Below are 23,948 nucleotides of genomic sequence, written 5' to 3' on the forward strand. Positions count from 1 at the left end.
AAGAAATAAAACCACATGTCCACACAAAGACAAGGATCCTTGCTATGGACTGAACTGTGTCCCCTCCAAATTTATATGTTGAAGCTCTAACCCCTAAGGTGACTGTATTTGGAGACAGGGCCTATAAGGCGGTAATTAAGGTTAAAACGATCATAAGGGTGGGGCCCTGACAGAATAGGTTTAGTGTTCTTATGAGAGAAGACACACAGAGCTCATGCTCTCCCTAATAGCTCCCAGCAAAGAGGAGATCATGGGAGCACGCAGTGGGATGGCAGCCACCTATAAGTCAGGAGAAGAGGTTTCAACAGAAAGGAACCATGCTGGCATCCTGATTAGACTTCCAGCATTCAGAACTGTGAGAAAATAAGTGCCTGTTGTTTAAGCCACCCAGTCTATGGCTTTTTGTTTTGGCGGCCGGAGCTCACTAGTATAGTCCTCGTAGCAGGATCTGTAATATTTATATTATTTGTAATAGTCAAAAACTTGAAACCACACAAATGAATGGATAAACAAATGGTGGTATACACATGTTCAAAGGAATATTACTGAATAGTACAAATGAACAAACGATTGATATACACAACATGGATAAATATCACAATAATTATGCTAAATGAAATAAACCAGACCAAAAGAAAAGAGTTGGCACTATTATTCCATTTATATAAAACTCCAGAAAATGGTGATAACTGATAGTGACAGAAAGAAGGTCTGTGGTTGCTGGGGAGGTAAGGTGTGGTGAGGAGTGACAGGGAGCAATTACAAAAGTACCGGAGCAAACTCTAGGGGGTGATGGACAGGTTTACTAGCTTGACTGTGGTGATGGTTTCATGTATGCATAAGTCAAAACTTACAAACTGTCCTTCAAATATACACAGTTTACTGTGTGCCAGTTATAGTGTTCCTGAACCAAACTTGGGTCCGCTAGCCCACCCAAAGTAAAGCCAATCTCCCGACCAGGTTGTGGTGAATGAAAGTTCAGTGTTTATTGCAAGGCACCCAACATAGGGCCAAGCAAGGAGAATGGGCAGCTCATGTTCACAAAGACCTGAACTCCCCGATGGCTTTCCTGGAAGGGTTTTTAAAGACAAGGTGAGGGAGAGGGTGGATATCCTTCTGAATGGTTGGTGGTGAGGTAACAGGGTGGTGTTTCAGAAGCTAACATCACCAACCTTCTGGTTTGAACTGGTCTGGGGTCTACATGCAGTTAACTTCTTCCACCTGGTGGGAATTTTAGCATCTTCAAAACAACTCAAGGATATGGCTCAGAACATTATCTATAAGCCCTTGAGGAGGAACTAAAGGTCCTTTGTTTTATGGCTAAACTATTATTATTTTGTCTTGCTTCACTGTTTTCCTCTGTTTCTGCATTTTCTCACTTCTCTGATTAAATTTTCCCTTTGGAACTTGGGGAAGGCCTAGGAGACTAAAGCTTTTCTATAATATAAACAAGAGGCGAGGGGACATGAGGGTGGGGTCTGTTCCCAGGAAGGCCCCACAGTGTCCTGCTTGGTTTCCATAGCTCAATAGGCTGTTTAACAACAACAACAAAAAAACACCTGTGGAATTCCTATTTTCTCCAGGAAACTCTAATTTTGTGTTAAGTGGATTTTGTTTTCTCCATCCCAATAAAGACATGGAAAAGAAAATGTGTCACCCAGAAAAGGCTGTCATATGTACAGGACTCCATGGCTTTGTACTTTCCCTTGTGAGGAGCCTAGAACAGAATCCCTGCCCCAGCCCAAACCCCCAGCCTTTCCATTACCATTGGAGGTAAAGCAAAACAAAATCACAAAATCAAAGAACATAAAACAGGGGGCAGCAAAACTCAAAACTGGCAAGCAAATGATTACAGTTGGGCCTTATCTTTTGTTTTTGTAAGCTTAGGTGGCTCTATTGGATATTGTGGTAAAGAATGAAAATCTGTTACGCAATCTTTCAGTCACATTTGGTAATTTGTGTGAGGAATTATATTACAGAAAAGAAAAGCTTCCCCAAGTAAAGACACTAAAATCTAGAATAATAAGATGTCAGCTCACGGGAAGCAAAACTTTGCCAGTGCAACCCAAAGTTGGACACAGAATTTGGTTAGAATTTCGAAACCTGCTTCAATTTCACAGTAAGTTTGAAAGATAAAGCAGGGTTTGATTCTTAGCTTTAGGTAAAGTTCATACCAAACATAGTGGGTTTATCACGCTTTGGGGGTTGTGCTAATTTATGTTAGATGGGGCTGAGACAACAGGGAAGGAGGCTTTCTACAGAAGGTCCTTTGTGGCAAACCACTATGGGAGGAAATTCCTTCTAAAGTTGGCATTGTGCATTTCCATTCTATCATTCTACTGTGCTGTGGATGCCAGGTGGGTTTTTTAAAATTAATTAATTAATTAATTAATTTATGGCTGTGTTGGGTCTTCGTTTCTGTGCGTGGGCTTTTTCTAGTTGCAGCAAGTGGGGGCCACTATTCATCGCGGTGCGCGGGCCTCTCACTATCGCGGCCTCTCTTGTTGTGGAGCACAGGCTCCAGACGCGCAGGCTCAGTAATTGTGGCTCACGGGCCTAGTTGCTCCGCAGTATGTGGGATCTTCCCAGACCAGGGCTCGAACCCGTGTCCCCTGCATTGGCAGGCAGATTCTCAACCACTGCGCCAACAGGGAAGCCCAACCAGGTGGTTTTTGGTTTTTGTTTTTTGTTTTTTTAAGTAGTAGCGTCCTAGGCTTTAAGCAAATTTTTCGCACTTGGGCTCCGTAGTTTAAAAGTTGTAGAGTAGAGAACTCAAAACCGTCTGAAACCCAAACTCTGGCTCTTTCTAATACTCAATGTAAAGTAGAGAAGATTTCTGGGAGGCCTACCGTCCACCCTGGCTCGCGTCCTCCCCTTGTGCCTCCTATTTCACTTGTATTAACTTGCTTCTGGTTCCCAGCTGGAGTGCACAAACTGCACCTGCTCCGAAGGCCAGCGGGGGCTTTGCCTCACCCGCTGCTCAGCCTCGGTTGCTTGCGCACGGACACGAGTTCCCACCAGGGGTCACTGCAGCCTCAGAGCTATTGTGCCCGCCAATCCTGAACACAGCCGGTCCCGCGGAGGGCGTGGGACTGGGAGCACGAAAAGCCAGGGTCCGACCCTCGCTGCGCCTGCCTTCCTAGAGCAAGCCTCCAGGTCTCCCCGGGAAACCGATACAGCGAGCCGGGCCAGGGCCCGCGACGGCGAGGCGGACCCGCTCCTGCGTAGCGCAGGTTCCTGTGCGGACCTCTCCGCACCTCGCCATTTGACCACCTCCGCTCCACCCTCCATCCCCGGCAGAGACCCCGCCCAGAAGGGGCGCCCCCTTCCCGGCCACTGGGTCCCCGCTTCGCTCCAGGGCCGTTTGCAGACGCCCGGCTCAGCTGCACCTGGGCTATTCTCGCCCGGGGCGCCATCCCTTGCACCGCCAAAAGAACTTTCCCGGGAGCCGCTGCGGCCTGGCGCGCCCAGGGCAAACCCCACCAGCCCGCCGGCCGCGTTCCCAGCCGGGGCGGCCGCTCCTCCGCCCGCAAGTTCCCCGACTGCCCGCTTCTCTGAATCTCCCGGGGAAGCAGCACTCCGCCGCCCGGGCAGAGGGTTCTCGGAGGGAAAGCTTCAACTTGGCCACACGTAGCCCCGTGATGAACTCGGGGATCCCCAGACGGGAGCTGCGCCCCGCGACGAGCTGACCTCCACTCGCCGGTCGCGGTAAGGAGTCCAAAGCCCTTTCCGACCCTTTTCGGGCTTCTCGGTGCCCGCGGGTTGGGGAGGTGGAGGTGGAGGTAGCCGACTGAGTGACGACCCTCGCCCACTGCCCCTGCAGTGGGGCCGGGACGTCGTGGGTACCCCTGACACAAAGGAACAGCTGAGTGCTCCCCAGTCGGCGGACCGGACCGGGGGCTGCGGGGTGGGGTCGGAGCTGGAAGTGCGCGTCCGCTGGGGACCCCGGAGGCGGAGAGGAGGTCGGTGCGTTCTGTAGCGCTCCAGGCGGGCGTGGGTGGAGGCGGCTGCAGAGCTTCTAGGGGCTTCCAAGTAGGGGGACGGCCTAGAGCTCTCGTCTCTCCCTTTTCTTGCCTCTTGTCCCCTTTGACAGGCGATTTTTGTCGTCCCCAGGGCTGCGGTTGGGGCCGCGGCCCCCCCGCCTTCGGAGGAGCCGGAGCCGCAGGATGCGCGGGGACGCGCCGCCGCCCTCTGCGCCCAGTTCCTCCGGCGCTTCCCTGGCCGCTCGCGGGCGCTGACTCTCTCCCGGGCTTCCCCGCCCTCCTTACCTTACGTCCGCGCCGGGCGGCTGGTCCGCGCCGCGCTGGACCCCGCCGGGAACTGGTCCGCTCGCCCTCGCCGCGGTGCGGACAATAACTTAATGCCTCGCGCTTGAGGGGAGGGGGCGGCTCGGCGCCTGGGTCGCAGCTTTCTCCCCTGGCTGAGGCCGGTCACAGCCGACATGGGCTGTTTCTGCGCTGTTCCGGAAGAATTTTACTGCGAAGTTTTGCTTCTGAATGAATCCAAGTTAACCCTCACCACACAGCAGCAGGGCATCAAGGTAGGCGCGGGCCGGGGGCATGTTCGGGGTCGGGGGTGCGTAGCCGGGCAGGCTCGGGGGTTCCGCGGCTTTGTCCCAGGGCTGTCACCCGGCCGGGGCGGACGGCGGTGGCGTCTCTGCACGGTGGGAACGAACGGCAGCTGCCTCCCGCGCTCAAGTGGAGGGTGGACGTGTCAGGGTGAGTTAACTTTGAGTCCTTCGTAAAGGAAAGTAAGTTTGACGCCTTGTAGGAGGGTCCATGCACCAGCTCTCAGCTGCAATCCACTGTCCTGCAGCTGAGACCCAAACTTCCCTACGTCGTTTTCCTCCAAAAGCGTTTAAGGCCCCCGCAGCTCCCAAAGAGGCGCAGAATCGATTGTACGGGCAGCATACAGTGTTGAAGGCACGATCTCCCTCGGCTTTGTTGAAGACCTTTTTTCTTGATAGGATTATTGGGGAAGTAAAATAATTCACTCGTTGAAACACATTTATTGGGTGGTTGTGATTGTGTCGCCTGTATTTGTGGTTAGGTAATGCTACGTTTGGCCGGAAAATAATTTCCTTTTCCAAAAGCAACCTGGTTTATCCCAACATTTAAGTAAACATCTCTCCAAACGAGGTAATAACTTTGCGCCTCTTCGTAGGTCATTATAATGCAATTACTGGTATTAACCTAGAGAACCCAAACAAAAAGGCTGTGGGAGCTTACAGACATTCACTTCCTCAATTTTGGCGAGCTCTTATGTTTACGGTTGACAACCTGACCGACGCGCCTGCGCGCTAGTTTTTCTCTCGCAACAACGTAGCTACCTAGAGATGATCGGAATCCCGAGTGTTTTGTTTCCCTTTCTCCTTCAGTTTTAAATCATTTAGGCATTTTAGATACCTCAGCAGCTGAGTCTGATGAAGGGAAACTGTCCCCCTCCCCCCGCCAAGGAGGCTGTCTGAGAAATCAAGTTCAGGCTGCCAATTGTCTTGTCGTAGTCTTGTCATCTCAGAAGTTAATCCTAATGGCGTAGGCTCTGGGCATTTCCTTGTGTGAATCAGATTTTACATAGCTTTATGCACACTAGAGTAAATGTTCTTGGCCAAAAGCTTCAGCTTTGTTATTATCGTTCTTGGTGTGCAGAATTTTAATTTCACAGCTGTCTTTTTTTTTTTTTTTGCCGGAGAAAGAGGGCAAAAATGATCAATTAAAGCCACAAGATACAGTTAACCCTTTAGGAAATTGTTTTGAATATTGTTTCTCCTGTAATTGTAATAAGCAAAAGTCAATCAGATTCTCATTTAGTGTTTCCTTTCAAGGACAATAAAAGACTCTTTGGTGGGGAGAGTGTTCATTGTATATTTTTAGCTTTTTATGTTCCAACTCTCAATCCCCCCCACCCCTATGAAATCAGGAAAAGAACTTACTTTACAAGATGACGTAACATTCTTTGGAGTACTGTGAGCACAAAATAGACAAAAGTAAAAAAAATCATACATTTTTGATAATACAGAGATTCTCTTTGGCTTCGAAACAATTAGAGAAAGATAACTGATGATCTGATACTAAAAAAAAACATAGAAATCTTTCTGAAGTCTAAAGTCATCTGGTGTGTGAGCTTCCTATTTAATCATGAAAGCCCTGCTCCTGTCAGTTGTGGAACATGTACATTATTCTGTCACGAGAGCAGCCAAGACTTGGAATCAAATGGAATAATTTTGTCAAAGAAACATGAATTAAAAATCCTGATCCATAATTACTTTTTATATCCTGATGGTGCTTATCTTGTTTTACTAATAGGTTGAAAATTGGTGAGGGATTCAAATGCAATAGCAACTTTATAATGCTGTTATTTTGGATATGTGCCATTTAACTGAACAATAATTCAAGCATGCTTTTGTTGGAAGTAATCATTTTGCAACAGGCTTGCCCTCTTTCAGTGTCACAAAAGCATGCCACAATTATTTTGATGGCCATATGTGTAACACAGATGTCTGCTGAAGTTAACCACATTATCTGTAACTACCATGCTATCATAAAATGCATGTGTTAAGCACCTATCTGCTTGTGGTATGTACTAAATTAAACACATATATATATTTACAAATGGTATAACGTATGAACAGCATCTTGCACGTAGATGGTATTCAAACATTGAATGAATGTATGTATATTATTGTTCTGTACATACTTGGCATTTTCTTTAACTCCTACTTTAATATTATTATTATTTTCTTTAACTCCTATTTTAGTTTGTAAATGAAATAGTAAGCAATTACTCCAAACTTAATAGCCAATAACTACTATTACAGTGTTTTTCCTCCCCAGGATAGTACTCTTGATAATTTTGATTATCACTAATTAAAGTCGAAGTTAAGCATGTGACATTTTTCCCTGAAATTAAAATAGAAAAATCTTTTTTCAAAAATATTTATTTTGAGATGACCCCTTTTCACATTTTATCTCCAATGAAGATATCTAGTTTTGTGTTAAAATTATTCACAAATTTATCCCTTAATGGAAGGAATTTTACTGATTCCTAAATGGTTACTTAAGAATTTGCTGGCATTACTGTTATAATAATGCATTGTAGGTTAAAGAAGATTAACTGTAGTAAATTTAAGTAGAAAACATATGAGAGAAGCTTGGTAAAACATTTTTTTCTGTGTGCTATTTTGAAAAACACTCTCTGGATTTTTAACCACCAAATTGCTCATTGAAAAGTTAGTTATGAAGTGATTTTTCTGCAACTCAGATCAAAGTTTTTCATCGACTTTAAAAAAAAAAATCAATGTGTTTGTTCCCATGGAAAGCATTTCAGCCTGAAGACAGTAGTTACGCATCTTATGTGTTAAGATGAGTAGCATTTAAATGGAAAATAATTTTCTGTTTCAAAAATAATTAGAAAAATAAAACCCAGTGTCTGTATTCATACTAATGTGATGTAGCAATTTGCCTTCTTAAATTGCTTTAGAGCTAACCTCACCTTGTCAAGCAGAAAGTCTTTTGCGTGCAGTTTGTAGTTTGAGCCCTATGCAAGATTTAAAAACCCAAGTTTATATAAACTGAATGTTATTGGTTGTGTGTGGAGCCACACAATAGCTTTTAGCTGTTTGTTCTCTGCTGCTATCTCTGTTGTTTATTTTAGTAAGAATTTCTGCTGTGGTTGGTCTCTTGGTTTTTTGAGCAGTGTTTGTTCAGGGAAACTTTTGTTATGTCCTGGGGGAGGTAGAGATCCTTCTTTTTGTTCTCTTAGAAAGCAAAACTTGAATGTGGCTCAGACTACTTTTTTTTTTTTTTCAGACTACTTTTATAAGTTGTCATTTGATTAGCAAAAGATTTTTAGGGAAAAAAATCACAAGGTTTGATGATTTAGTCCTCATAATTGCTGCTGCAAATGTGAACTAGATTAGTATTTTCATTTCAGCAAGATTTTAGTCCTCTGAGTAGTAATGTAATAAACACTGAGGTACTTATTTTTCCCTCAATGTATTTGACTAAATTAATGAAACCAATATGACAGCAAGATGGAAATTCCATTAACTTTCTTAAAAAACTGCTTTATTGAGATATAGCATACAATTCACAAAGTTAAATTCATCCATTAACTTTTTTTTTTTTTTTCATCCATTAACTTTTAAATGAAGTTATTTCCTAATCATCCTGAGGTTCCTGAGGGAATATTATGAGTCAATTTTGATGTTTTGATCAGAAACTTCCTAATAAACTAGAAAAACAGAAGTTGGGGACTTAAATTATGTGCGTCTCCCTTACCAAGAATTGTAATTTTCACTCCATTTGGATTGGTAAAGAAAACATCTGAGAAGATTTGGAAAAAGTGAAAAACAGTAGTTTTTCACAAATCATATTAAGTGTATATCTATATCTTTTAATATCAGCTACATAATATACACATTCAAGGACCTTATAAACATAGGTTGAAGCAAGTAATCATACACCAACATTTCTGTTAATATAAGATTGGCTGTGGGTCTTGACTGGTTAGTAAATTAGATGTGACTGGGATAGAAGTACCTCTCTTCCACACTGCATCTAGGTTTCTAAAATTCAGATATGATATCCATGTTGTGACTGTTTAAGATCAGCTACTGTATAAATGCTCCTTCATATTTTTTTGTTTTTAAAAAATGAAAGTATTTTTTTCAGCTTTATTGAGGTATAATTGAAAATGAAACTGTAATATATTTAAAGTGTGCAACGTGATGATATAATATACATATATATTGTGAAAGGATTCCCACCATCCCACCATTGAGTTAATTAACATGTCCATCACCTCACATATTTACCTTTTTTTGTTGTTGAGAACAGTTCAGTTCTATTCTCTTAGCAAATTTCAATTATACAATACAGCCTTATCACCTATAAATACCATGTTATACATTACATCCTCAGACTTAAATGCCCCCTCAATTTTACAAGAAGTTTTTCTTGAAAAAAATTTTTTAAAAATGTCATTTATCATTTATGGCTTAAAAGTGATTTAAAAACAATATAATGGGGAAAGAATTGTTTGTTACCTCTAGCAGGTAATGGCTAGCTATCCTTTTATAGGGACTTATACTTTTCTTGGTTGATGGTGAATCACACTTTTTGCAGCACCATTAATATAATTGTCCTTGAATTCTGTAATGTTAAGCTTAAACGAACTTTGAACTAAACTTAAACTAATGCAGAGCTTTTGTTTCTTTTGAGCATGGGTGGTGTCTTAGTCTGTTCAGGCTGCTGTAAGAAAATACCACAGGCTTGGTGGCTTATAAACAAGAGAAATTTATTTCTCATAGTTCTAGTGTCTGGAAGTCTGAGATCAGGGTGCCAGCATTGTTGGGTGACGGCCGTCTTCCAGGTTGAAAACTTGTATCCTCATGTGGCAAAAGGGCCTAGGGAGCTCTTTTGGCCTTTTTTAAAAATAAGGGCGCTAATCTCAAAGGCCCCACCCCCTAAAAAACATTACCTTGGGAGTTAAGTTTCTGACATATGAATTTCAGGAGGGCACAAATGTTCAGACCGTAGCAGATGGCGGTAGAGTTAAACCTAAGTTGCAGGGTCAGAAGTCCGGACTTGACTGTCCATTAGCTGTATGGACAATGGTTGGTTATTTTTATTAAAAAACAAGATGGGAAACTCATCTTTTCTTCAGTGGTTTGTGTCAGGTTGTATCTTAGTCCGGCCAGACAGTTCTTTGTTGTGGGATGCTGTCTGCTCCATGGCAGGATAATTAGCAGTATTTGTAGCCTCTGCCCATGAGATGCCAGTAGCACCTCTTGCCTAGTTCTAACAACCAAAAATATGCCTAGATGTTGCCAAATGTCCCCTGATGGGCAAAATCACCCTCATTTGAGAACCACTGCTGTGGAGGGTAGCAGTTTCCTTTATTCTTCTTTATTTGGTACACATTGGATGCAAACTGACTTTTGGATGCCTTCTTTTTTCTCTTTTGGAGGAGTGAGTCATGTGCCTTATAGGTCAGTGAAAACAATATGAAATGTGTATCTTTAACTTGCTTAATATTCTTAGACTAGAAGCAATATACTGAAGTGATGAAAAGCATGGGCTGTAGCATCAGACCACCTGGATTTACATTTTGGCTCCACCGATTACTTATTAGCTGTGGGGCCTCCAGAAAGATACTTTTCTTCTCTGAATCTCAATTTCCCCATCTGTAAAATGGGAACAAAGTCATACCCACTTCATAAGTTCAAGGTGCCTTGCATGTGGTAAGCCCTCAGAAAATGTTGGTCTAGATTCTTTCTTCTCCGGTCCTCATCCTCTCCTTCTTCTTTTAGTGCTTCATTCCTGTCTGCATATAAAGTCCACCCTTCACTGTCTGATTTGCCACCCTACCTGCTCTAGACCTTCAGCAGTTCTGTGTGCCTACCCAAATGACTTGCTCTATACGGGCATGCACAACTGCTCAGTCTCCCAAACATACCAGACTTGCTTGTGCCTTATGCTTGGGATTCCCACTGAGTGGTACTGTTTTGTGTTTCCCTAAGCACACGCTCATCTGAGCTCATCCTTTAAGACTTGAACCGAGTGTCCCATCTGCTAGAAAGCCTTAGACCCAGTGTGCCCTCGCAAAGTTAAGTGCTTGTCAGTGTCTTGCGCGCTTCTTGTTATAGCCCTTACCACACTGCAGGCATTATTTCTGGACACGTCTGTCTCCCCCAGAAGCCTGAAAGCCCTTGCCCGTGATCCCCAGCAGCTAGAGCTGTACACCACATGTAATAGATGCTTATTCACTGTAATTTGAATAGAAGAATGAATGGAGTGTTACCGTTGGAATAGGCCATAGTGAAAATCTTCTGGATAATGAGGTTCCTTTGCCATTTTATTTTTACTCGAAAAGACCTAGAATAAAGAGAATCTTACTGTGAAAAATCTGTTGCCAAGATACTCTAATTTTTATATTGATAATGGGTAGAAAATGAGATGGTGCAGTGGACTGAGTGCATGTAGCGCATTGCAGAGCTGACTAGCAGCCATTTTAGAAAACATGAGTTACCAACATCTTTTTAGTGTAGAAGTAACTACTGAATCCTTCCCTCTCTCTCTCTTTTTAAAAAGTATAACTTTCCCCTTATAGCTTGAGAGTCTTGGAAGAAGGGCGTATCTCACGAATGGATAATAGATCCTCACACTTTGCTTTTCTTCCTTGTCTCCTATTCTGTAAACCATTGGAGAACAGTATCAGTTGGTTTCACAGTGTGGGTTTACACCATCGGGGACCATTGGTATAATTTTTAATCTTGCTGTACCACCCATTTTACTCCTGAACCTCGTCTGACACTGCTCTAAGGCATAATGGAAAACACAGGGTCAAGAAGTTAAATACTGGGTTTTTATGACAAATGTTAAGTTTTTCATTCCGATGCACAATGGATTTTTCTGCAGGCCTGTTATAAACAGGACGCATCAGACATCAGATTTGTCATAACCCTGCAGCTTCTCTGGGGTTGACTGCTTTGACCGAGCTTTGTCTCTGATATTTTAGCCATGCGTACAGCTTATACATAATGCTCCTGGTTAGCCTGCTTTGGGTGGTAAGAGTAACTGACGTTTGCTCCTGCATAGCAAGATTTGTTTCTAAGTCTCACATGTTAAGTTTAACCAGGCCTCTGTTATCACTTGTTTGGGTCTCGACTAGGTGTGTTAAGGTCAGGAACCAGCCAGTTTAGTTTGTGACTCAAAAAGCCTTTTACCACACTTGGGAGAGTCTGTAGCATTCTCAGAAATGTGGATTGCATTCCTGTGCCCTCTGAACCATGATTTCCTGTTTTGTTTTTTTTTTTGTTTTTTTTGTTTTTAAAGTGAAACAGTCATTTTTCCTTAGTGCCGCCTATTGTTAATCCATTTCTCTGTAACTAAACACTCTTGCTGTATCCCCAAAGGCTGAGATGGCTCTCTGCAGAGGCTCTCCCAGTAATCGCTGAAGTCATGAGAGGGCCTGGCAGTGGCTTCCAAAGGGGTAAGAAGTTTGTTTTCAGGGATACTGACATGCCAAGTGGAAGTTAAAACAAGGGAGTGTGTGGCAGGCAGGGAAACCCGAGAGGCGCTGAGTGCTAACCCCCATGGTCAGTGACCAAAAGTTCAGATGGCAGAGGAGGAATCAGCCGACTGAGACCAAGGAGGGAACCAAATATGGCAGCAGATTGTCGAGAAATGCCACGTTCTGAGCACGTGAGGAAGCGCAGTTAGTGATGCTGAGCGCTACCAACTCTGTGGGCACAGCGTCCCGGAAGTTGGGTAGAAAGTACCTTGTGTAGAATACAGCTTGCCGTAGGAACAGTGACGTGAATGGGGGTCAAGTTCCTGAGCTAGCCCACGGAGACCTTGAGCTTTTAAACCACTCACGTCCCACTTTGCCCTTCATTCAGAGCCGTGTTTGAGAAGCGGTCTTGGAGCCTCTGCTGCCTTAATTATCACTTGTCAAAATTGGTTTTTATCCACCATCCTCACTGCTCCCACTTTGCACCAACCAGCCTCCTAACTGGGGCGCTGTGTGGTCATCTTCAATCTCTCCCCTTCCCCTATCCTGCCCTGTGTTTAAATCCTGGTTTACCATGAAATTATTGGTCTTGGGATGGACCCCAGGACTCTTCTTTGAACTAGCCTCCCTTTCCTCATTTGTAAGCTGAGGAGTGTGATAACTGCCTCATGGGATGACTGTGCAAATCTGAGAAAAGAATTTTAGGCACATAGGATAAAAGGTGCTCAATAAATGATAGCTATCATTATGTGTGATCTATTATTTGCTAATAATTTTTTTTCTGAATTCCAGTTTGGGATATCTAATCCCCCACGCCTGCCCAAAGTGACACTGGCTCCCTGAGAGACATGGGTGGTTGTTAGAAGTGGGGGGACAGTGGTGGTTCGATATCCATAGATACCAGTGACTTTTCAGATCTCTGTATTTTTATTCACATTGCCTCAGCTACCACTGGGATGCTGAAACTTCGCATCTGTACCCCTAGTCCAGACTTCCTCACTCTTATCTGACTTGTATTTCTGATTGCCTACTGGAGGTCACACTAGATGTCTAAGCCCTTCTATTCACTCCAGACTCTCTCTCCTTGTGCTGCCTAGTTTGGCGAATGAGGCCACACTCCGTCTTCATCAGTTAAGATGCTTTGATTCTCGGTTGCAGAGATTCCATTGCAGATTCTCTTAACGTGAGGAAGTTTGTTTGTTCACATCAGGTTCCCAGCTTCTCTCCATCTCTTCTGGGCTCTGTCATCTTGGGAGACAGGGTCATATGCCAGATGGGTAATGGTTCTAGAGACGATATTTGCACATGGCAATATGTGAGTTGGGAACAGAGACAGGCTCTTCTTTAGAAAGGAGAGAAGACTCCTTCTCCCCAAGTTCCCCATCAGACTTTCCCTTGTGTCTTTTAGCAGAACAAGTCTTGTGGCCATTCTTGAGCTATAATGGCAATGGGATCACCTTTAAGGCAACAGATTCTCCCTGGGACTGGGTGGGGGTGGAATCCATTTTCCCAAGGCAACTGGCAACTGGGGGAGGGGTTCAGTCAGGAGGAAAGGTAGGAGTTGTGGGTGCTATTGGCCCTCTGCCCCTCTGGTCAGGATTCTGGCACCTGGGCTCTCCTTAAATTTCCACAGCCTTCCAGGTGTTGTAATTCCACCTCTTAAATATATTCCAGATTCATCTCTTCTCCCCTCCTCTGATTGCTCCTGCCCTGATCTGGACCACTCTCAGTTCTCAGCTGGACACCTGGAGTAGCCACCAGCATGATCCCCTGTGACTGCCTCTAGCGTGGCCTTTCTCACCCTGGCTTGGATACTCCCACGGCTTCTCAACCTCCGTGGCTTAGTTTATATTCCTGAGCATGATGGCCCTTCATGATCAGACCCCCCCCCCCCCATCTGACCTTCCTCCCACTGCTACCATATACCTCTCACGGATTCTAGCCAGACTGAGCTGCTTTCTAGTCTGAATTCTCCACATTCCCTCTCACCCTGGTCTTTTTCTGCCCGGAAAGCCCCACCCCACCTCATCTTGTTTGAGTGAAGTCCCAGCTCTCATCAAGCAGGGTTTTGCTCAAATGCCACCTTCTCTGAAGACTTCTCCTTGGTGAAGCACTGGAGAGGCCCTCTGCTGACCTGAATCAGGCCTGCATTTCATTGCAGGAGTTTCCGTACTTTCCTGCCCACCTTGCCCTGGGAGCAGTGTAGTAAGATGAAGAGAGAATGGGTCTAGGTCGTAGATAAATCTGGCTTCAGGTCTCCTTTCCATGTGTTAGTGCTGTAAATGTGGCCAAGTCACTTACCCTCAGAGTCACCTTCCTCATCTGTAAAATTAGGGTCAGGCTCTCCAGCTTATCCTGAGATACTGCACGTGAAACCCTGAGCCCTATGCCTAATGAGAGGGAGCTGTTGTTACTAGAGATGGAAAGCCTTGAGGGAGGGGACTATATCTTTTTTATGGGATCCCCAAGTCAAGCCAAGTTCCTAAGGAATCAATGAACGATTGTTGACTGGGTGAATTAATCTGAATAAGAAAAGTACTTCCAGATCGACATAAGCAATGAATCTGAGAAAGAAAAGACATCTTTCACCTCTTTACTTTCTAGGTTCCCTGGTACAAGTAGTGTACCTCCTTGACTCCTTAATTTCTCATTAAATTTTTAAAAACAGGTTTATTGAGATATAAATCACATACCATACGATTCAGCCATTTAAGGTGTGCAATTCAATGGTTTTTCATATATTCACAGAGTTGTGCAACCACCATCACAATCAATTTTAGAACATTTCATTACTTCACAAAGAAGCCTTATACTTATTAGCAGTCACTCCTCATTTCCTCCCAACCCTCTTACCTGCTCCTGCTAGGCAAACACTAATCTTTCTGCCTCTATAGATTTGCATATTCTGGACATTTCATATAAATGGATTCGTATAATATATGGTCTTTTGTGACTGGCTTCACTTTGCATAATGTTTTCAAGGTTCATTCATAATGTATGTATCAGTATTTCAGCCATTTTTTTGCTGAATAATAGTCCATAGCATGGATATACCATATTTGTCCATTCATCAGTTGATGGACTTTGGCTATTATAAATAATTTTGCTATGAAGATTCATGTGTAAGTTTTTATGTGGACATGTGTTTTAATTTCTCTTGCATATGTACCTAGGAGTGGAATTGCTGGGACATAGGTTTAACAGTTTGAGGAACTTGCAAACTGTTTTCCACAGTGGCTGCACCATTTTACATCCCCACTAGCAATGTCTAAGGGCTTCAGTTTCCCTACATTCTCACCAACACTTGTTTTAATCTTTTTGATTATAACTACCCTTTTGGATGTGAAGTGGTATCTCATTGTCATTTTGATTTGCATTTTCCTGAAGAATAGTCACGTTGAGCATCTTTTCTTGTCCTTATTGGCCATTTGTGTATCTTCTTTGGAGGAATATCTATTCTTTGCCAATTAAAAAAATTGGGTTATTTTTCTTTTTATCAGTGAGTATAAGTGTTTAAAAAAATCTATCTATCTATCTATATATATATATATTCTGTATACAAGTTTTTTGTCAGATACTTGATTTGAAAATGTTTTCTCCTATGTGTTGTTTTTTTTACTTTCTTGACAGTGTCCTTTCATGTACAAAAGTTTTAAATTTTGATGGAGTCCAATTAATCCTTTTGTTTCCTGTGCTTTTGGAGTCATATATGAGCAGCCATTGCCTACGCCAAGGTTATGGAGATTTACTTGTATATTTTTAAAGAGTTTTATGGCTTTAGCTCTTACATGTAGGTCTATGATCCATTCTTCATTCTTTTGCGTGTGGATATCCAGTGGTCCCAGCTCATTTGTTGAAAAAACGATTTTTTCCCATTGAATTGTCTTGGCACTGTTATCAAAAATCAATTGACAATAAATATGAAGGTTAATTTCTGGACTCCCAATTCTGTTCCATTAATTGACATGCCTATCTATGCATCTTGTTTAGTTTTACTAATTCCTTGGTAGGGTAGGTGTGTGTAATTCAGCAGAGAAAACACTCCCAGTTAAAACAAATTTGACATTTAATATTTTGAGCAAAATTTCCTGTAAACTTCCTGGTGGCAGTTAAGTATTGTATATTTTATTCACTTTTAAATCCCTGAGAGCCTAGAAGAGTGGCGGGCACATGGTGGTGCTCAGTAAATATTTGTCATATTTGAAGAAAGACTGATAGAAGGATTGTTTTAGTCATGCTGCTGTTGCTTTTGTAACTTGAAACCTTGGTTGTTGAATATTTAGATTTCCAAAATCTTTTCTGTATAAGCTTTTGAGTGTTGCTGTTTATGTTGTGTAAAGGATTTGCCTTTGGTCCTTCCAGGCTCTTTCTGTAAATCACTTGATGGAGGGCTGGAAAAGAGTATTAGCATATGTTTTATGATTAACTTTCTTTGTTAGTTTTGGTAGGTGAAGATGTAGCATGTTCAAAAAGTTAATGTCATTTAAGTAGGTATGTGGATTTCATCTATTACTTGGCAACACGCTGAGAATTTGCTAGAGATTTGTCCTGAGAGTGCAATGTGCAGTGTTCTCCTCCTGGGAAAATAATGTAGGTGGCTAGAAGACCACTTCTGAATGCACACACCCTCCCCAATCCCCATGACTTCCTTTCAACCTTGAACTTCCAGGATTTCTAGTGTGATTGCAGGTTAAAGCCTAGGGAGCAACTGTGGCTTCATGGAATTGAATTCCCTATGACTGAGGGAAATGGTAGCAAATCTTAGTGGTATTGAAAGTGGCCTAATAGAAGCTTTACAGCTTTTGTCTGGATTGTGCATTTTAAAATTGGTAGTATTCAAACACTTGACAAATCCCAGTACATATGCAGGCTACAGGCAGTTTCCTCTGTGAAGAAAATTTCAAACGTCTAGAATCTAGATAATGCCACAGCTGTGTGTGTCAAAATCTTTCACACAAATTGGTTTCTACTTGTCATTGCTTTTTTTTTTTTTTGCCAGCCACTCATTCTTTGCCCAGTAGTTCAACTGTCTGGTTCTCTGCACCAAATCTGAGTGTGGTCACACGTCCTTAGTTAATTCAGCCCTGTGTTGCTGCTCCAAAATGCAGCAGACACCCGGGGAGAACGTGGAAGAGATGACATGAGTGACAACAGACTGGCTTTCACTTACCGCAGAAAGCTAGACTAGGCATGGGCATTTAGAATCATCTAATCCCGTCCTCCCATTCCACAGCTGTGGGAACAGGGACCCAGGGAGGGGCAGTGATTTGCCAGAGCCCAGCACATGGTCCTAGAACCCTGTCTCTTGGTTTCCTGTCTGGTAATTTCTCAGTGCTCACCCACCCTCAGTTTCTTTGAAGTCTGCAAGGGAGGAAGGGCTGAGAGCTGATTATAGGGGAAGAGGTCAGAATTTATTGAAAATCATCTAGGTTTATTGCCAATCCCATCTCTTCCATGCTCCCAGCCCTTCCCCGTTTCCTTCCCCCTCCCCCGCCCCCCTTAAATTAAGTCCTTCTAGGCCTACATCTGGCTTGATTGCCTTCTGCAGTCTTGGCATTTGGATTTGTGGAACTCTTTCTGGGTAGATTTTATGAGGGAGAGACTCTTTTGTCCTAAAGAATCTTTTTTTTTCCCCCCTCCCAATTTGGAAAAGAGTTTGCTTATGTGGAATTTCTTTTCAGAATGATACCAACTGCATTGCATTTTAATTTTTTGGCTTTTTTGAAAATGCTTATTTATTTAAAAGGCCTAGAATAATTTATGGTTATGACCATGGTTTTAGAGCTCGTATCACTCAGAGTTTTTCCTTGGTCTTTATTTGTAAAGTCTTTATCCTGAATTCTTATAGCTCCATTCTGGTATCTCTCCAGGAAAGAGAATTAAAAACTGATTAGTGACCCTTCTTATTGCCTGAGGGAGGGTGCAAGAGAGGAAAGTAGAAAGGTAAAATTGCTCTTTTGCTGAAAGGTTTCAGATGGGCCAGTCATCAGGAGGCTAATAGATCTTTCCCCCGATAATGATTATTTCATGCATCTGCTGCTGTTTACAAGGGCACTTGGAGGATGTGCAAATTTTCCAGAATTCCTCAGAGAGCCAGCTTCTTTTTCTTTCAGACGCTGTTTTTACATAATGATCTGTGGTAGTTATATGAAGATAAATAGGTTTTGAGTGTGAGGGTGTATGGGGGTCTGGACCAGTGCTGTGTGTCTGTAAGTGTAGGTATTGCTTTGTGAACTCACTTTTAGGAGATTTTATTCAGAGCTTGTGTACCCAGTAGCACCCAGGATTTCTGGTAGGGATGATGAAACAGAGGGAACACTCTTGCCTTTTTTTTTTTCTTTTTCCTTCAAACATAAGTATGGGTATATTTAATTCTTTCAAGTGCATACAAGACAGTAATTACACAGCAACAAATCTTTTGTTCAACAGTGATTTGATTCATAGGTATTTGAGTGAAATTTACATAACTTCACATCCAGACTCTTGCATTTTTAAGTACTCTAAGTAAAAAAGCTCCCCAAATAACCAATTCTTTTTTTTTTTTTTTTTTTTTTTAATAAATTTATTTTATTTGTTTATTTTCAGCTGCATTGGGTCTTTGTTGCTGTGCGTGGGCTTTATTTGTGGCGAGCGGGGGCTACTCTTTGTTGCCGTGCGCAGGCTTCTCTTGTTGCAGAGCACGGGCTCTAGGTGTGCAGGCTTCAGTAGTTGTGGCTCGTGGGCTCTAGATCTCAGGCTCAGTAGTTGTGGCGCACGGGCTTAGTTGCTCTGCGGCATGTGGGATCTTCCCGGACCAGGGCTCGAACCCTTGTCCCCTGCATTGGCAGGCGGATTCTTAACCACTGTGCCACCAGGGAAGTCCCTATAACCAATTCTTATATTTCCTACTTATCCCTCTCTATATCCACACTTTAAAAAGTTACAAACTGAACATTATACAGAACATATAAGTCATGTTTAAAAACTTGAGGTTATAAAATCATTGTACTCCAGTACGACTCAAAAGAGTCCCCATGCTAACAAATGCAGTCCTAGGTGGTAAAACAAATTGGAGGAGGGGAAGAAAGAAGAGACAGACACAAGTTTGCTGTCTTAATATTTTCCTAATCCTGTCAGTTAAAAATGGTGATGTCATGAGAAATGACAGTTTAGGTTTAATATGAGGAATGGAGTTTGCCTCACAATTAAAAGAAGTTTAAAAAGTTAAAAGAAATTTAACTTTTAGGTGGAAAGACAAATATTTACTTATAAAACGACAGAATTCAATACAGTTCATAATCAAGTACTGGGTTATATGGTGGAGATTCTAAGAGGTATAGACATTCTTATAAGAAATGATGTTTCTTATATGCCGAGGTGGGATTAATCAGGAAAGGAGTTTTAGAAAAAGTGAATATAGGTTTGCAGTGCCTTATCTGAAACCCTTGGGGTAGGTGTGTTTGAAGATTCAAAATTTTTCAGATTCCAGCAAGGTAATATGGTATATAGACCATCCGTTATGCAACATCCCTGGCCAGGTTTGGGGTGATACCTCATAAAACAAGCACAGTAATATTTGCACAGCTTATCATTTGGATATTCACAATAAGTGGGGTAAATAGAGACTATAAGTTGCCTTCTGCCAGTTTATAATAGATTTTGTCCCTGTATTAGTTATCTATTGCTGTGTGCCACGTTACATCCAAAACTTAGCAGCTTAAAAGAACAAACATTTATCCCAAACAGATTCTGTGGGTCCAGAATCCAGGAGTAGTTTCGCTGAATGATTCTGGTTCAGGGTCTCTCTGAGGCTGCACTCAGACTGGGCCTGAGGCATTGGTGATCTGGGGACGGTGGGTCTGCTTCCAAGCCCACTCGCGGGCATGTTGGCAGGCCATGGTTCCTCACCACATGAGCCTCTTCATAGGCTCCTGAGTGTCCTCACAACATGGCAACTGGCTTCCCTCCGAAGCAAGCGATTTTAGAGAGAGAGAAAGCCCAAGATGGAAGCCACAGCCGTATATAATATCCTGTTACTTCTGCGGTATTTTGCGGGTCACACCAGCTAACCTTGGAGTGAGAGGGCGCTGGATAAGGGTGTGAGCACTGGGAGGCGGGGATCACGAGAGCCGTCTTGAAGATGGACTGCCATAGTCATCAAGTGAGTTTTGGCGTCAAACGTAAAGCTTTCAGCTTTCATATCTTTTTGGGTTCTGGATTGAGGATTTATGTAGACTCTGGCCTCCTCAAAGTGATGACTTGAGAGGATGAACCGTGGCTCTGAAGGGGGTCAAGGACTGCAGGGTAGCGTGAACATAGAGAAGTGAGTTTGGTGGAGGAAGATGAGCGTCTGGGGAGTACGCAGTCTCATAGTATGCTCTGTGCCAGGCACTGTACCTGACGTGGGGGGTAAAAAGGTGAATTAGATACATTTTTAACCATCTGGAGCTAGAATTATGCTTTGAGAAGTCTAGAGTTTTGTTTTGAAAATACTTGTATTGAGGAGCTACAGTGAGAAAGAAAGCCTGCATAGTGAGAGAAGCAGAGAATATAGACTCAGAAAATCTGGATTCCTTTGCCAGTTCCTTCATTTCCTACCTTGCAAAAGTCAAAGTTTTGGAGCCTTAGTTTTTCCATTTGTAAAATTAAACTGATGCTTATGTTATTCCATCAATATCAAAGTATTGTGAGACCCAAAGGAAGATAATGGCTGAAAAACCTCTTGCAAAAGTTTAAAGTGCTTTGGAGTGTTAATAATTATTATCCTGTGGCTCTGTCATTTACTAACTAGTGACCTTTTGCCTCAGTCTCATCATCAGTGAAACGAGGATAATACTACTATCTACTTCATAGATTGCTATGAGGTTTGAATGAAATAATACACGTAAGGGCTGAGAATAGTGCCTGGCACATGAGAAATAACAAATATTAGCTGTTATTATTATGTCATCATATAGTGCTAAACCTTATGAGGAATTAAAAGAAAAGTGAAATGATGACTTAGCATGTCCTTAGAAAGTTTTAAACAATGAGAAAAAAACCCAGTTTTCCTTAAAAGGCCTTTTATTATTTGTATTTGCATTTGCTGACTAGAAAACTGATTTATTTGGTTGGACAGAGATTATTTTGAAAACAGCTACCAGCTTCCTCCCTCCTCCTTTTCTTCTCTCTCTCTCTTTCTTTTTTGATGTTGACCTTCACGTACAGCTTTTCAAATTTTTAAAGGTCATAACTGAAAATAAATCCCTTTGCACTTCCGGTAGCATAGTAGTCAGCTTGCCTGTCCAAACAGAAAGAGCTAAGTTCAATTTAGATAATCCTCATCACTTGATAAAGATGTGTTTCAAAAATGAAGCTTAGATTTGGAAGCCTGGCAGGATTTACTCATTAAAATTCCTTGTTGGAGTAAATTATGAGTCAGAAATGAAGACTTGCAATTCTTTTGTTGAGTTCTGTGATGAAGACATTTAGTTCATTATGATTTAGCCTTTGTAAGAATCTGAATAGCCATTTTTTGAGGATCATGAGAACTTCAACAAATCATTATTTTCTAAAATCTTTGTCTGGCAAACCCTGAAGAACTTTCCCTTAGAATGCCTTTATGCCATTACATGCACCCAGGGATAGCAGGCGGTGACAATGTCATGGAAACATCAGTATTGACACAGCCATTACGGTGACTACCAAAGAACAGCCATAAAGGAAACCAGACCCCAGGCTGACAGCAGATCAATCCCCTTAAGTCACGAATTTCCTTTGTGAATGGTGGTGAAAAAACTTGAGCTTCTTGTGTGTTTTCAGGTTAAAAATTCTTGAGATTTCCTTCTGCTTGAAAATGCTGAACTGTGTGTGTGTGTGTGTGTGTGCGCGCGCGCGCACGTGCCAGAGGGAGAAAGATAAGTGACCTTGTGTTTAACTGCCATTTTAATATTTGGGTAGTTGTGTTTAAGAGTCAATGTATGTAGAGAACAGACTTGTAGTTGCCAAGGGGGAGGGGATGTGGGAGTTTGGGATTAGCAGATGCAGACTATTACATACAGAATGGATAAACAACAAGGTCCTATGTATAGCACAGGGAACTATATTCAATATCCTTAAATAAACCATAAATAAAAGACTATGAAGAAGAATATATATGTGCATGTATAATCACTTTGCTGTACAGCAGAGACTAACACAACATTGTAAGTCAACTATATTTCAATAAAATAAATTTTTAAAAAGTAAATGTATGACTGCTCTCTAGGAAACCATTTTTCTTGCTTTTAAATGTTGTTTTCAAAAGATGAGCAGTATTTATGTTCTGAAACAACATTTTCTTCAAGTGTGAGCATTGGGGCTACTGAAAACAGGTGTGCATATTCAACAAGATGTACCTTGCTTTACTTAAAAAAACTATTATTTTGAAAAGTTTCATTGTGAATTGATTCTTGTTTTAAAATGCTTCCCATCTGGTATAATTGAAAAGTTGAAAACGACACAGAGATTTTTTTTCCCAAGGGAAGGGTGGTGATTTTGTGTCAACTCGCTTACAGATCACTGGGTCCTCCTTGTGCTTTTCCGTTTGCTTCAGTTAGTGCTGAGTTGAGCAAAGCCAAGTTCCTGACAGAGACTGCTGTGGTTTTCAGCACAGGCCTACCTCTGTGTTGGCTTTACCAGTGTATGTTTCCACTTTTGTCCTCAAATGGTTAGATAATTTTGTGCTTTCTGCCTGAGGTTGGGATAGCAAAGTGACAACAAAATGTACCATTTCTCCCTACATTTAATAAATTCTGCTGCTCTGAGTGGAACCCATGGCTTATTAGACATGTCAAGTTGCTAGTTTTCTAAGCACGTTCAGCTAAAAATGATGAACAAAATGGCTTAAACTGGAATATTTTGGGTCTCTCTGCATGTATAATATTTGTCAAAGAGTTTGGCTCTAGTTTATTGGCCAATCTCTTCACGGAAGATTCATTGACACCACTTGGGTCAATTTGGCTGCCATTTCTTGTGTTAGGTTGTGTTAGAGTCCTCTTGCAGGAAAAAAAAGGAGTAAGAGCCAGTAAGAACCCAAATATTTATTATTTTTAAAAATTTATTTATTTTATTTTTATTTTTGGCTGTGTTGGGTCTTCGTTGCTGCATGCGGGCTTTCTCTAGTTGCGGCGAGCGGGGGCTACTCTTCGTTGCGGTGCACGGGCTTCTCACTGCGGTGGCTTCTCTTGTGGCAGAGCATGGGCTCTGGGCGTGTGGGCTTCAGTAGTTGTGGCACGACGCTCAGTAGTTGTGGCTCATGGGCTTAGCTGCTCTGAGGCATGTGGGATCTTCCTGGACCAGGGACTGAACCCATGTCCCCTACACTGGCAGGTGGATTCTTAACCACTGCGCCACCAGGGAAGTCCCAGAACCCAAATATTTAGAAACATCTGTAATTTTTATACCGATTACTAATAGATTTTCCACTTCCCCATAAATTAAAACTTTTGGGCTGAGAATAAAGCGTATACAATCCACATGTATATTTGTTATTACATGAATCTGGTATTTCTGGTTGTGTCAGTGCATGCAGGGATAATGTTTAAAAAAAGATCTTCAAAATTAATGAGACAACCTTGACTGAGAAATAGTTTCCTTACACAGGAACTTCTAGCTCTTAACTGAGTGAAGTGTGAGGAAAGGATTCTGCAGACCCTGGGTAGTGAATACGTTAATTGTATGTTTGACACAAGCATTTGACCATCAGAATAAATAGCTGAGCTTCCTTCTAGCTCTGAAAGTCTGATGGGTTGTGTCTAAGGTGGCTGTGATGCCAGGTGCAAGTTTTCATATCTGGAGGTCGTGTCTGTGGTTTATCTAGTCTGGAGCCACAGTCAGCTTTTCATTACTCAGGTTTCACAGATTACTGTGGCTTGTTCAGCTCCCCACATAGAGTGGACAGGGCCCAGGAAAAACAATTAGATTTCCCGTTTTGA

General features: G+C 42.3%; 1 protein-coding gene across 3 annotated transcripts in view; it reads left to right on the forward strand.

Annotated features, from left to right (window-relative positions):
• The first annotated feature begins 3,107 nt into the window (after nucleotides 1–3,107).
• EPB41L4A (erythrocyte membrane protein band 4.1 like 4A) overlaps nucleotides 3,108–23,948 on the forward strand; it is a 264,564-nt gene continuing 243,723 nt past the window's right edge. For all 3 annotated transcript variants that reach the window (XM_036848718.1, XM_036848720.1, XM_036848717.1), the window contains exons 1-2: nucleotides 3,108–3,708; nucleotides 4,114–4,540. In XM_036848718.1, coding sequence (XP_036704613.1) covers nucleotides 4,442–4,540 — 99 coding nt within the window. In that variant the 5' untranslated portion in view covers nucleotides 3,108–3,708; nucleotides 4,114–4,441. The remainder of the gene's footprint in view (nucleotides 3,709–4,113; nucleotides 4,541–23,948) is intronic.

The sequence above is a fragment of the Balaenoptera musculus genome, chromosome 3 (genome assembly GCF_009873245.2).
Source record: "Balaenoptera musculus isolate JJ_BM4_2016_0621 chromosome 3, mBalMus1.pri.v3, whole genome shotgun sequence".
Classification (NCBI taxonomy): Eukaryota; Metazoa; Chordata; class Mammalia; order Artiodactyla; family Balaenopteridae; genus Balaenoptera; species Balaenoptera musculus.